General features: G+C 48.9%; 1 protein-coding gene across 3 annotated transcripts in view; it reads right to left on the bottom strand.

The window, feature by feature from the left end:
- GOLM2 (golgi membrane protein 2) overlaps window positions 1-14,808 on the bottom strand; it is a 62,044-nt gene extending 47,236 nt beyond the window's left edge. For 2 of the 3 annotated variants that reach the window (XM_077263189.1, XM_077263191.1), the window contains exon 1: window positions 14,383-14,807. In XM_077263189.1, the coding sequence (XP_077119304.1) occupies window positions 14,383-14,709 (327 nt within the window). In that variant the 5' untranslated portion in view covers window positions 14,710-14,807. Of the gene's footprint in view, window positions 1-14,382 lie in introns of all 3 variants that reach the window. The other variant, XM_077263190.1, reaches the window with a different exon arrangement.
- Between the last annotated feature and the right edge of the window lie 555 nt (window positions 14,809-15,363).

The raw sequence follows: 15,363 nt of genomic DNA, 5'->3' as shown, positions 1-15,363 counted from the left end.
CCATGGCTGTTTGACAGCTGCAACACATGCACAACAAACAGACGATCCCTGCATATGTAGAACAGCCATGAGACATGCAACCGCGGGGACTCGGACATATTTTTCGAGCATGAGGAAGACACTCTGTTACCACCCGAGCATGCTCAGATAACACCTTACCCTAGCTCGGTTGCTCATCACTAATCAGCAGCATAAACTGACAATTTCTGAGCAGATTCTGTAACATGCGGTGGATTCTCAAAATGGAAAATCGCTCCTCCGTCACGTGGGATCACAGAGGTGCACAACCATGACTAGGATAGGGAATTATACAATAAATCACATTTACTGCAACTTCCCCGTTACAGAATTGTGAATCCAGCTCTGGGGCAAGAGCCAATGGAAATCGAGATGAGCCACTCTGTAATAATGTATAGAGGTTACAAAAGGCCTCATTCAGATGACGCTTTCTCATGCACGTATGCTACCCAGGGTTTTCACAGACAGAACACGAATCCTTCTGTCATCTATGAGGCAGCTCACATGTTACAGGCCGTGTGTAAATAAAATCACAGACATGTACGGTTAGGATCAGAGATTATCCATATAAGTCTATGGGGCCGAGAAACCGTCATGAGAAGTCTGGTGCAGACACTATATGCAAATCAGGCTGGAAGTGCTCTGGAGGCGTGTCAGTGCACTTGGGAGAAGCAGTCTGAGTGCAGTGACACTCCCCCAGTGCACTTTCAGCCTGATCCGCATATATGGTAACTTCTACACTAGATGTCTTTTGCCTGGCACATCAGATTTTTTCTTTTTTCTTTAAAGGGGGTGGGGGTGGTTTAGACTCCTATACAGCCATACATCTACTTCTATTGGTAAAGGAGTACCCACGAGTTCCATTCCAATACAATAAGGATTTATTACTACTCTGGTAATAAATCACAACAGATTTACTATTATTCTGGCAATCTGGCCGACAGCCATCAATCCCACCCTCCTTATGAGCATATATGATCAATGCGATTGTGATCATTTTAGGAGAGGAAAAAAAAAAAAAATACAATGTCAGAGACACCTCTGGACTTCTCTCCCTGGAAAGAAAAACGAAAATGTGCATTTAGCCCCAAAATGCCTTATTCTTTTTAGATGGCTGGGGAGAATCAAGAGGCCCAAAAACAAATTAGATAGTTGTTGGCTGAATTTGCTGATTTTGGTGGAACCCGAATTTAGATAAACGTTGGCTGAATCCTCTGATTTTGGCTGATCACCTGACAATATATGGGGTCCTCCCGATTCTGCCCTTAAGCCGGGGTCACACAAGCGGGAAAATCAGGACGATTATGTAAATGGCACTCTGATCACAGTCTGTCAGTGTGATCGGAGGATCAGCTTAGTGTGATCTGATTCTCGGGGAGAAAATTGTATCATAGGTAGATGCAGAACAAGATTTCTCCATTCTGTGAGTCCGCAGAAGTGAGACTGCACTCGGATGTCATCTGAGAGCAGGCCGATGTTTTCCACGCACCCATGGACTTGAATGGGTGAGTGCGATCTGATTTGCACAGCAACTCGAAGCATGCTGCGATTTATGCTGAGTCAGAATTGTTGAATTTCAATGGCTGATGCTTTTGTTCTCCATGAAATAAGCGGCTTTCTCATAGAGAACACTGGAGCGATCAGCCGAGCCAAGTCTTCCCATGTCTGGGGGACTCAGGAGATATAGCGGTCATCTGCACGATCGTCAGGTCAGGAGCCATCTACTAAGGAGACCAACTTCAGACATTTTGGGGTGAGCTATCGGTAGGATTCTTCAATGTGATGACTCACAGGACGGAGTCTTCCCCCCCTGGACCACTTCTGTAGCTCCTGTCTCTATTCTGAGAACCTGCAGACACATTTATGTTTATCTGAGTGACACAAGCATCGGGGTTTACACTGCAGCATTTTACTATCACATATGTCAGATTTAATGGCCCTTTCAAGCGGATCTGTCACCAGGTTTCACAATGCAAGCTGCAGACAATAAGTGAACGGCTCTAGGTGGACTGATTAAATGCTCATCTCTATATCCGGCAGCAAAACTTACATATAGGAGGACACAGCTATTGCGACATATTTTCACAGTAAGTATACCCAGGGATGTGGAGTCGGTATAAAATGGACCGACTCCTAAAATATATAATAAATTGGGTACAGTATTTCTATGCAGTTTGTGGGGAATATTTTTTTTCATAAGAATTTGGGAAAGTTATGAAATGTCCTATAAATGTCTGTACTATTCCTGATCTAAGGTCTAGACTTTTAGCTGAGATTAATCTGTGCTGCAGTTTATGTTCATGATAAGTAGTGAGGATCCTCCTCTACAGATAAGGGGTAAAAATTAACACAAAGGGAAGGAAAGCCTACATTCATCTCAGAACTTCTGCAGTGAACAGGAACAGGAAAGCCCCCTACCTTCTGTCTCTTCCCCACTATCCCATAGAATGTAAGTCCGCAAGGACAGGGTCCTCTCCCCTCTGTACCAGTCTGTCACTGTAAACGTGTTTACTGTAAACTATATCTGTAACTCTGTATGTAACCCCTTTCTCATGTACAGCACCATGGAATTAATGGTGCTATATAAATAAATAATAATAATAATAAGGATTAAAGAAGGCAAGTACCTCCTAAAGCATATCTAAACTTTCAATAACCTGTACATAGTCCAGCTTATGTTTTCTAAGATCTCAAATTCGGAAATACAGCAACAGGATTGATGTGTGTGTGTGTGTGTGCGTGCGTGCGTGCGTGCGTGCGCTGGAATGTGATTCAGCACAAACATGCTCCCTCCCTCATAGACTGAAGAAATATTATGTGAAGCATTTAGTGAGCTGTACCCTGCTGAGACAAGGCTTGACATTGAAAGTTCCGAGTGAAGCTATTTAACACATTTTACAAACTTTATACTTATCCGTCCTATTGATTTATGCAAAGCTTGTTTTATTTATATCCCAAATTATACAGTCCATGATTCCCTATTCTTGCAAGAATTACAATATTTTTTTATTTATTTATTTGTTTTTTTTACAGGACAAAATTATTTTGAGAGCGAATTTACATAATTACAAAATGTCCAAGAAGCATCTTATGAAGTCAGCTGTATTTGAGCATTTCACAGTGACTCAAGATGAAAAACACTGTGTGTCAGTGTATAAGTGAATCAGATAAAAACAAATGCTGTGATGCCAAGACCAGTGCATACTCAGGCAGTGATAAAAATGCTCCTTCAAGAGCTACCAATCTAAAAAGACATTTACAACACTGCCACCCAGAAGTTTACAAAACTGTGACTGAAAAAGATCACAGCAGCACCAAGAAACCAGAGACCAGCACTTCCCGCCAGGCAAAGGAGGAGGAAAGCGTCTCAAACGTCAGTTACAAGATATTTTGTAAGTGACAAAGTTACTGTAACAATGACATAAGATGTGTTTAAAAGACAGCTCATCGAGCTTGTTGTGAAGAACTGTGTCCCATTATCATTATTTGCCTGACCAGCTTTTACAGCTCTTAATGGAGAAACAGCTCGCAAACTTGGTGTTTCTCTGGAAAGAGAAAGTATTAGAAAATTAGTGATTGAAGAAGCCCGTAACCAAAGGGAACATCTTAAAAAGACTCAGACGCTTCGTAATGCTTAAAATGGATGCCTGCACACGTCACAGAGTGAACTATTTTGCTATCATTGTTCGATATGTTTGTAACAACAAAAAAATTGTTACTAAGACACTGGCAGTAAAAGATACTAAAGCTCATCACAGCAGCCAGTTTCTCCAGACCTTAGTGGAAAAAGTTCTGCAAGATTATGAACTCAAAAAAAAACAAAAAAAAAAAAAAAACAAGTTCTTGCTATTGTAACTGATAATGCTTCAAACATGATCAGTACAATTAAACTGATGAATGAGAATAATGAAGGTGAACAGCAGCTAGAAGAACATTTCACATTCAGTATGTTGGAGATGGAAGGCCACAGTCCTGTTCCCATAATGGAGAAACAAACAGAAATTACTACAGAAGAACAGCAAAATGATTCTTTGCAATTAGATGATCTTGTTGAAGCTGCTTCACACCTCTTTCCTATTCATCACATGCGCTGTGCTGTGCACACGCTGCAGCTGGCAATAAGAGATAGTCTGCAAGAGGGACATGCTGGAACTCTGATTAGCAGAGTGAAGAAATTGGCTATTGCTGCCAGAACTCCTAAAATTGATTCCATCTTGAAGAGACGTGCTGGAAAAGGTGCAATTGTGGATCAAGCCACTCGGTGGGGCAGCACCTATTTAATGATTGATTGCTTGCGCTGAAACCCTTCCTTGTAGATATGGCCAACCCTCAGGTAACACTACATGAAGGTCAATGGACACAGGTGGCTGAATTGAAGGAATTTCTTCATCACCCATTTAGGCTATGTGCACACGTCAGGACTTCTTGCAGAAATTTCCTGAGCAAAACCGGAGATTTTCTGCAAGAAATCCGCATGCGTTTTTTTCACTTTTTTTCCGGAGATTTCCCAATGCAATAAAATAGTGGGAAATCCGCAAAAAAAATCAGCAAAATTAATGAACATGCTGCATTTTTTACCGCGGAAAAAAAACGCATCATGTGCACAAAAATTGCGGAATGCATTCTAAATGATGGGATGCATATGTATGCGTTTTTTATGCGTTTTTATAGCGAAAAATCCGCAATGTGTGCACACAGCCTTACAGTGACTAAAAAGTTACAAGCTGAGGATTTACCTCCTGGCATTTTTATAAAAGAGTGGAAGAACTTGATGTTTTGCCTGTCCCAAAGAGGAGGTTTAATCGCAGATGGCATTGCTGCTTCAATGAAAAGGAGACACTGCAATTAGAAAATAAAATTCTTATGACAGCTGTTTATGTGGACCCGAGTCATATATTGCTGGTGATCAACAGCTTACTAAAGGAAAAGAAGCTCTAATTAAGGTAGCAGTTAGGATGAGTGGGCTACAGGACGGCCAAGAGCACTCAGGTGCTGCCACTGCCATTCCTTCATCCTCATCAGATGAGGAGTTTGATTTTGACAAGTATTTGGACGAAATGGAGCAGGCAAAGCGTTGCTGCAGGGATAAAGATTCCACTCCCATAGAAAACAGATTGACCATATTTCAGCAACATTTTTCACTTGCTCGCAAAGTAGAAGAGTTCAATAGTTCATCAAAACTGACTGTGCACGAGGCAATTCCTTTATACCCTGAAATTGTTAGAGATGTCACCCATGTGGTTACTGTTTACCACCAACCCAAGTTAGTGTAGAGAGGTTGTTCTCTAGCCTTAAAAGAATTAGGTCAGACGTGAGGTCATCTATAAAGGAGGATCTGATGGAAGCGATACTATTTCTCAGAACAAATTCATAGACTGCACAAATGCTATGCAGTACGTTTTTGATTATTTTATTTTTTTTCCACACACTTACTGCAGTGTATAATCAATTGTAAATATGCAAATTTTTTTTGTTCTAAAGTTGTATTCCAATAGATATATTTTATGTTTTATCTAAATGGTTTGATTATTGTATAATTAAGTCTAATGTTACCATTTTTCTACAGTAAATTTCTCTCTTAAAGGGAACCTGTCACCCCCAAAATCGAAGATGAGCTAAGCCCACTGGCATCAGGGGCTTATCTACAGCATTCTGTAATGCTGTAGATAAGCCCCCGATGTATCCTGAAAGATGAGAAAAAGAGGTTAGATTATACTCACCTGGGCATTGCGGTCCGGCGCCTCCCATCTTCTTACGATAACGTCCTCTTCTTGTCTTCACGCTGCGGCTTTGGCGTAGGCGTACTTTGTCTGCAAAGTACTGCAGTGCGCAGGCACCGGGAAATGTCAGACAGGCCCAGAGCCTGCGCACTGCAGTAATTTGCTCTGCCCTCAACAGGGATGACAAAGTACGCCTGCACCGGAGCCGCAGCGTGAAAACAAGAAGAGGATGTGATCGTAAGAAGATGGGAGGCCCCGGACCGGACAGCCCCTGGGTGAGTATAATCTAACCTCTTTTTCTCATCTTTCAGGATACATGAGGGGCTTATCTACAGCATTACAGAATGCTATAGATAAGCCCCTGATGCTGGTGGGCTTAGCTCACCTTCGATTTTTTTTTAAACATGAGCTATGTATGAGGGAGTCGGAGTCAGAGTCGGAGTCAGAGGTTTGGCTTATCGACTCCACAATATACCAACCTCATCAGGTCCGGGAGATATACGGAACCCAATATTTACTTTTTATTCACTAGATAGGCGACAAAAGTTAGATTAGTCGTGAGGGTGGTCCTGACCACTCGGACCCCCCACTGCAGATCTATTTAAATATTCTGCCAGGGTCGTGTGGCTGCGGTGAACCAGACTCCCACAATCACCCCCATTTCTAGGAATTGGTGAAGTCCTAGTCCAACGTTTCACCTATGTAGGGGGTAGATAATAAATGCTTAAGGCTGGAAAATCCCTTTATTATTGTATACAGTTTGTACTGTGAAATATCACATTCGTTTATAGAGGCCTGCTGCTACTAAAGGGGGGCTTCACCTAAAATGTCTCACCCAATTACACATGAAATAACAGAACAATGGGGCCTGACGCTGGCACCGCCAGTAATCACAGGACCGGAGCAATCATCTCCTTATGGCTGATCACTACAGAACGCTCTCTGATCTTACTAATCGGTGACTTATTGCACATTGCTCATTATGGGATGTCAACGTGATAAAATGTCTATGACTGCGTCGCTCTATAAGGCTCATAAATCTGTTGGCAGTCGTCATCGCCTTTAATAAGTGTGCTTTCACGTGGACACATTTTTGTTTCATGTATTTCTTGGCATTTACTTCTATTTGTTCAGGAATAATATAAATTACACTACAATAGAAGGAAAGGAATCAACAACCGTTAAAAAGGCCAGAGGAAATAATGGCAGCCTACATATATATTATTTTTTATATAGCACCATTAATTCCATGGTGCTGTACATTAGACGGGATTACAAAACTAACAATGACAGACTGATTCAGAGGGAAGAGGACCCTGCCCTTGTGGGCTTACATTCTACAGGATTATGGAGAAGGAGACAGTAGGTCGGGGGATGCAGTAGCTCCGATGGTGTTGAGGTGGCTGTGTGGTCATTACAGGTTGTAAGCTTCTTTGAAGAGATGGGTTTTCAGGTTTCTTTTGAAGGATCTAAATGTGGTGGATAACTGGACGTGCTGCGGCTCAGAATTCCAGAGGATGGGGGATATTCGGGAGAAGTCTTGGAGGTGATTGTGTGAGGAGCGAATAAGCGTGGAGGAGAGAATGAGGTCTTGGGAGGACCAGAGATTACGTGAGGGAAGATATTGAAAGATTAGTTCGGAAATGTACAGAGGAGAAGGTTATGGGTGGCTTTGTAGGTCAGTGTTAGTAGTTTAAACTGGATACGCTGGGAAATTGGGAGCCAGTGAAGGGATTTGCAAAGAGGGGAAGCAGGAGTGTAGCGAGGAGACAGATTAATTAGACGGGCAGCAGAATTAATGACGGACTGGAGGGGTGTGAGTGTTAGAAGGTAGGCCACAGAGGAGGATGTTACAGTAGTCGAGGCGGGAGATGATTAGGGCATGTACAAGCATTTTGTTAGAGTGAGGGATGAGGAAAGGACGGATTTTGGAAATATTTTTGGAGCTGGAGGCGACAGAAGGTGGCGAGTTTGAAGGACAGGGCAGAGTCCAGGGTTACTCCGAGGTAGCGGATTTTTGGGACAGGTGAAAATGTGATTTCATTTATTTAGATAGATTAGGTAGGGAAGATATGCAAGATGGAGGAAAGATAATTATTTCAGACTTGTCCACATTGAGCTTGAGGAAGCGATAGGAGAAGAAGTAGGAAGTAGGATATGGCTGATAGACACTCTGGGATTCTGGAGAGCAGAGGGGTGACATCTGGGCCACAGAGGTAGATCTGAGTGTCATCAGCATATAGATGGTACTGGAAGCCATAGGACCTTATGAGTAGTCCCAGGCCGAGTGTATAGATTGAGAAGAGTAAGGGTCCTAGGACAGAGCCTTGGGGGACTCCAACAGAGAGGGGGCGAGATGAAGAGGTAGTATCGGAGTAGGAAACGCTAAATGTGCGGTTGGCAAGGTATGAGGAGATCCAAGATAGGGCGAGGTCTTTGACCGCAAAGGAAGAGAGGATCTGTAGTAGGAGGCAGTGGTCAACTGTGTCGAAGGCAGAGGACAGGTCTAGGAGGAGGAGTATAGAGAACTGTCTGTTAGCTTTGGCTGTATGTAAGTCATTAGTAATTTTGGTCAGGGCAGTCTCAGTGGAATGGTGGGGACGGAAGCCAGATTGTAGGTTGTCGAAGAGAGAGTTAGATGCAAAGTGAGAGGAAAGTTCAGCATGGACGTGCTGCTCAAGGAGTTTGGATGCAAATGGGAGCAAAGATATGGGGCGATAGCTGGACATAGCGCTTGGGTCAAGGGATGGCTTTTTGAGGATAGGTGTGATTGTGCCATGTTTGAAAGCAGTGGGGAAGGTACCAGAAGTTAGTGATAGGTTGAAGAGATGGGTTAGGGATGGGATTAGTGTGGTGGTGAGGTTGGGGAGGAGGTGGGATGGGGTCAAGTGCACAAGTGGTGAGGTGTGATTTGGAGAGAAGATGAGCAAGCTCCCCTTCAGTGATTTTGGAGAGGGAAGTTATGGGGTTAGGGCATTGGTCTGGTATACAAAAGGGGTTGTGGTGGTTTGACAACAAAAATTTGCCTTGTTTGGTCGATTTTTATTTTTTATTTTTGAAGTGCTTGGCAAAGTCCTCGGCAATGATTAGGGAACTTGGAGGGGGCAGTGGTGGGCGGAGGAGGGAGTTAAAAGTGTTGAACAACGGTTTTGGGTTATAGGATAAGGAAGATACGAGGGTTGTGAAGTAGGCCTGTTTAGCAGAGGTGAGAGCTGATTTATTACATATAGAACAAGGCTCCTAATACACAGGAAATAATGGCGGACTACATGTAGAACAAGGCTCCTAGGACACAGGAAATAACGGCAGCCTACATATAGAACAAGGCTCCTAGGACACAGGAAATAACGGCAGCCTACATATAGAACAAGGCTCCTAGGACACAGGAAATAACGGCAGCCTACATATAGAACAAGGCTCCTAGGACACAGGAAATAACGGCAGCCTACATATAGAACAAGGCTCCTAGGACACAGGAAATAACGGCGGACTACATGTAGAACAAGGCTCCTAATACACAGGAAATAATGGCAGCCTACATACAGAACAAGGCTCCTAATACACAGGAAATAATGGCAGCCTACATATAGAACAAGGAAAACAAGTAACACAACTATGTGAAAATCACCCGTCACTAGGAGGAAAAAACTAACACAAGTCTCTCTTCATTGTGTATTCAGTGTAAGTGCCCGGTAAGCTCCCAGTGCGAACGTGGGTGTCCAGTTAAAACAAATGATCACCCATCCCAGCATAGGCAACAACTTGTGAATTGGTGGGGGTCCGACTGCTGGGACCTGCACTGATCGGCAGAACTGTCCCCTTTTATCCCTACTAGAATGGAGCAGCAGTGCTCATTGCGGCCATTCATTCTCTATGGGGTTGCTCAGCTTTTTCCGCAGCCCCATAGAAAATGAATGGAGCGGGCATCCGACCTGCTGCATCATTTCGCAACGGTGATAAACATTATCAGTCAGAGAAAAAAGTTCCCCGATCTGTCCATCAGTGCAGATTTCAGTGGCTTGACACCCACACGTCAGCAAGTTATAACCCGCCCTCTGGATAGGTGAGATTTATGCTCAGCATTGTGGTTTGGATAACCAGATCTTTTATCCTAAGGCTACTTTCACACTAGCGTCGGTACGGGGGCGTCGCGCTGCGTCGGCCCGACGCATACTGTGCAAGCGCCGGACAATGGGGGCAGCGGATGCTGTTTTTCCACGCATCCGCTGCCCCATTGTGAGGTGCGGGGAGGTGGGGGCGGAGTTCCGGCAGCGCATGCGCGGTCGGAAATGGTGGACCGTCGGCACAAAAAAACATTACATGTAACGTTTTTTGCTGCCGGCGGTCCACCACAACACGACGCAACCATCGCACGACGGTTGCGACGTGTGTCAATACGTCGCAATGCGTCACTAATGTTAGTCTATGGGGAAAAAACGCATCCTGCAGACGACTTTGCAGGATGCGTTTTTTCGCCAAAACGACGCATTGCGACGTATGCAAAAAAACGCTAGTGTGAAAGTAGCCTAATTCATCATATGTAAATTTTCGAAATGCTAAAGAACAGAACAACAGACTCCATACAGAGAAATCCAGCAAAAAAATAACGGTTCACCCACACTGTCACAGGTACAAGAAGAACGATTGGCATCTGATTAGCGCCAGCAGTTACAGCAGACCGATCAGGAAGCACACTGATCTACTGGCCCCTAATAATGCCTTTAACCCCTTCCTGACAGGATGTAATAATTTTACCCATAACCAACTGGACCTGGCTCCAATTGCTGCCATTTAACCATTTCTATGCCACAATTAATCAAAAAAGTCTCCTCTGCCGATGGACTGGCTCCCATTGGCCCCAACGCGATCATGGAACGCCAAAAGCACATTACAAAAAAACATAAAATGTTTGAATGACGTCCTTCCCCTGATTAAAAATAAAATGAAATTAATAAACCCTTGTGATACTCCGTATAAAGTGAAAAAAAAAATACAAAACACTGAAATGCAAGAATTGTTACTTTTGAATTGCCGACCCACCATAGAAAAACTCTATAAAAAGCGATCAAAACACAGAGATACCGAGGCTTACTCATCAGTATTTCTACACCAAAACCAGGAGAGTCTCCGCAACACGGGAGCGGTGTCAGACTGTCTACTAGGCGGGGGTCACACTTGTGTGTGCGCAATGGGAGAGACTCGCGCATCAATACCCGGCACTCGGGACCGGAGCGTTCAGCTGTATAGAAATACATGAGTGCCGGCGGCATATAACACTGAAATAAAATACTGACATGTGAATAAGCCCTAAAAATGGTACTAATTACAAAAAAATAAATAAAGGTAAAAAAAAAAAAAAAAAAGTTACAAATCAGAAACAACGCACTGCCTCCCACATCCTCGGACTGCCCGGCTGCTGCCCTCCACAATCACCATTCTCAGGACTGCCACCCCCTACATCTTCCGGACTGCCCAGCTGCTGCCCCCCCACACACGTCCCCCGGCGGCTGCTGCTGCCCCCCCACACACGTCCCCCGGCGGCTGCTGCTGCCACACACACACACACACACACACACACACACATCCCCTGCTGCCCCCCCCACACACACACACACATCCCCTGCTGCCACACACACACACACATCCCCTGCTGCCACACACACACACACACACACACACACACATCCCCTGCTGCCACACACACACACACACACACACACACACACATCCCCTGCTGCCCCCCACACACACACACACACACACATCCCCTGCTGCCCCCCCCACACACACACACATCCCCTGCTGCCCCCCACACACACACACACATCCCCTGCTGCCCCCCACACACACACACACACACACATCCCCTGCTGCCCCCCACACACACACACACACATCCCCTGCCCGCCCCCCCCACACACACACACATCCCCTGCCCGCCCCCCCCACACACACACACCCCCTGCCCCCCCCACACACACACACACACACATCCCCTGCCCCCCCCCCCCACACACACACACACACATCCCCTGCCCCCCCCCCACACACACACACACACACACACACACATCCCCTGCCCCCCCCCACACACACACACCCCCTGCCCCCCCCACACACACACACACACACATCCCCTGCCCCCCACACACACACACACACACACACACACACACATCCCCTGCCCCCCCCCCACACACACACACACACACATCCCCTGCCCCCCCCCCCCACACACACACATCCCCTGCCCCCCCCACACACACACACACATCCCCTGCCCCCCCCACACACACACACACATCCCCTGCCCCCCCCACACACACACATCCCCTGCCCCCCCCACACACACACATCCCCTGCCCCCCCCACACACACACATCCCCTGCCCCCCCCACACACACATCCCCTGCCCCCCCCCACACACACACACACATCCCCTGCCCCCCACACACACACACACACACACATCCCCTGCCCCCCCCACACACACACACACACACACACACACATCCCCTGCCCCCCACACACACACACACACACACACACACACACATCCCCTGCCCCCCACACACACACACATCCCCTGCCCCCCACACACACACACACACACATCCCCTGCCCCACACACACACACATCCCCTGCCCCCCACACACACACATCCCCTGCCCCCCACACACACACATCCCCTGCCCCCCACACACACACACACATCCCCTGCCCCCCACACACACACACACATCCCCTGCCCCCCACACACACACACACATCCCCTGCCCCACACACACACACACATCCCCTGCCCCACACACACACACACATCCCCTGCCCCCCACACACACACACATCCCCTGCCCCCCACACACACACACACATCCCCTGCCCCCCACACACACACACATCCCCTGCCCCCCACACACACATCCCCTGCCCCCCACACACACACACACACATCCCCTGCCCCCCACACACACACACACACATCCCCTGCCCCCCACACACACACACACACACACACACATCCCCTGCCCCCCACACACACACATCCCCTGCCCCCCACACACACACATCCCCTGCCCCCCACACACACACATCCCCTGCCCCCCACACACACACACACACACACACACATCCCCTGCCCCCCACACACACACACACATCCCCTGCCCCCCACACACACACATCCCCTGCCCCCCACACACACACACACATCCCCTGCCCCCCACACACACACACACACATCCCCTGCCCCCCACACACACACACACATCCCCTGCCCCACACACACACACACATCCCCTGCCCCACACACACACACACATCCCCTGCCCCACACACACACACACATCCCCTGCCCCACACACACACACATCCCCTGCCCCCCACACACACATCCCCTGCCCCCCACACACACACACACACATCCCCTGCCCCCCACACACACACACACACATCCCCTGCCCCCCACACACACACACACACATCCCCTGCCCCCCACACACACACACACACATCCCCTGCCCCCCACACACACACACACATCCCCTGCCCCACACACACACACACACACATCCCCTGCCCCACACACACACACACATCCCCTGCCCCCCACACACACACACATCCCCTGCCCCCCACACACACACACACACACATCCCCTGCCCCCCACACACACACACATCCCCTGCCCCCCACACACACACACATCCCCTGCCCCCCACACACACACACATCCCCTGCCCCCCACACACACACACATCCCCTGCCCCCCACACACACACATCCCCTGCCCCCCACACACACACACACACATCCCCTGCCCCCCACACACACACACACACACACACACATCCCCTGCCCCCCACACACACACATCCCCTGCCCCCCACACACACACATCCCCTGCCCCCCACACACACACACACATCCCCTGCCCCCCACACACACACACACATCCCCTGCCCCCCACACACACACACACATCCCCTGCCCCCCACACACACACACACACACATCCCCTGCCCCACACACACACACACACATCCCCTGCCCCACACACACACACATCCCCTGCCCCACACACACACACACATCCCCTGCCCCCCACACACACACATCCCCTGCCCCCCACACACACACACACACACACACATCCCCTGCCCCCCACACACACACACACACATCCCCTGCCCCCCACACACACACACACACACACATCCCCTGCCCCCCACACACACACACACACACATCCCCTGCCCCCCACACACACACACACACATCCCCTGCCCCCCACACACACACACACACACATCCCCTGCCCCCCCCCCCCACACACACACACACACACACACACACACACATCCCCTGCCCCCCACACACACACACATCCCCTGCCCCCCACACACACACACACACACACACACACACACATCCCCTGCCCCCCACACACACACACATCCCCTGCCCCCCACACACACACACACACACACACATCCCCTGCCCCCCACACACACACACACACACACACACACATCCCCTGCCCCCCCCACACACACACACACATCCCCTGCCCCCCACACACACACACACATCCCCTGCCCCCCACACACACACATCCCCCGGCTGCAGCCCCCCACACTCACCCTGTCCGCCTCGCAGCGCTGGGCCTCCACGTCCCGGGCCTGCAGTCGGTCGCCCACGTTCTGGTACTCGCCCAGCCGTTGCTCCAGCTGCCGCCGGTTGCTCTCCGCCTGCACCATCAGCTCGGAGTGCCGCTTCTCCAGCCGGCTGCGGGCCACCTCCGTGCGCTGGACCTGCTCCTGCAGAGCCGCGATGTCCTCCTGCAGGGCCGCCTGCCGGCCGGACACGCTCCAGTAGTTGAAGGCCAGGAGGGCGATCACCACTAACAACGCCACCAACACGAAGGGGGGCAGCCGCCCCGTGCGCCGCGGGGCTCCGAATCCCACCATGGTCGCCCCCTCGGCCTAGCCCTGTCCGCTTCACACCGTCTTTCTCTCTTCTCCGCCGCTGCCAAACCTGCTGCGCTGTGACAGCTAATGCATAACCCGAGACCATGCTCCAATAGGAAGAAGGCCGTCCGGAGGCCGGAGAGCGGCGATTGGGTGACGAGATGCGGTGACCCCGCCCACACTGTTGGGTTGAACTGAAATGGAAGAGCTAAGTAGTGAGAAAAAAAAGAGTCATCGGTGTACGCATGCGCAACTCAGTTCCGCATTCGTTGTCATGGCCGCGTTGCCTGTCTCCGGGAGGCGTGGTTCACACATCCGGTTACCATGGGGATGTGACAGCTCAGTCAAGTTTTTCTGCCTGTATTGTCAATGCTCCGAAGTGTTGGTGAGCTCTCCTGTCACTGCCGTCCCAGTTACTGCAGTCAGCGCTGGGCACACTCAGGGCTCACCTTCATGTTGGAACATTTCTGTTTTATAACAATTATCAATTTTATCAGGAAAATAAAAAATGTACCTGCCTGATGTCCCCACCCCCCTTCTCTGTTATCGGGGGAAAGTCAGGGGCCCTCGTTATAGAGATGAATGACAGCTTTTAGGTACCGCCTGCCCCTGTAATGTGCGTGTGCGTCCTTAGCCAACAGCTAATATGGAGGA

Source organism: Ranitomeya variabilis, chromosome 5 (assembly GCF_051348905.1).
Source record: "Ranitomeya variabilis isolate aRanVar5 chromosome 5, aRanVar5.hap1, whole genome shotgun sequence".
NCBI lineage: Eukaryota > Metazoa > Chordata > Amphibia > Anura > Dendrobatidae > Ranitomeya > Ranitomeya variabilis.
The sequence above is the reverse complement of the archived record's forward strand: the minus strand, read 5'-3'. Positions and strand labels throughout refer to the sequence as shown.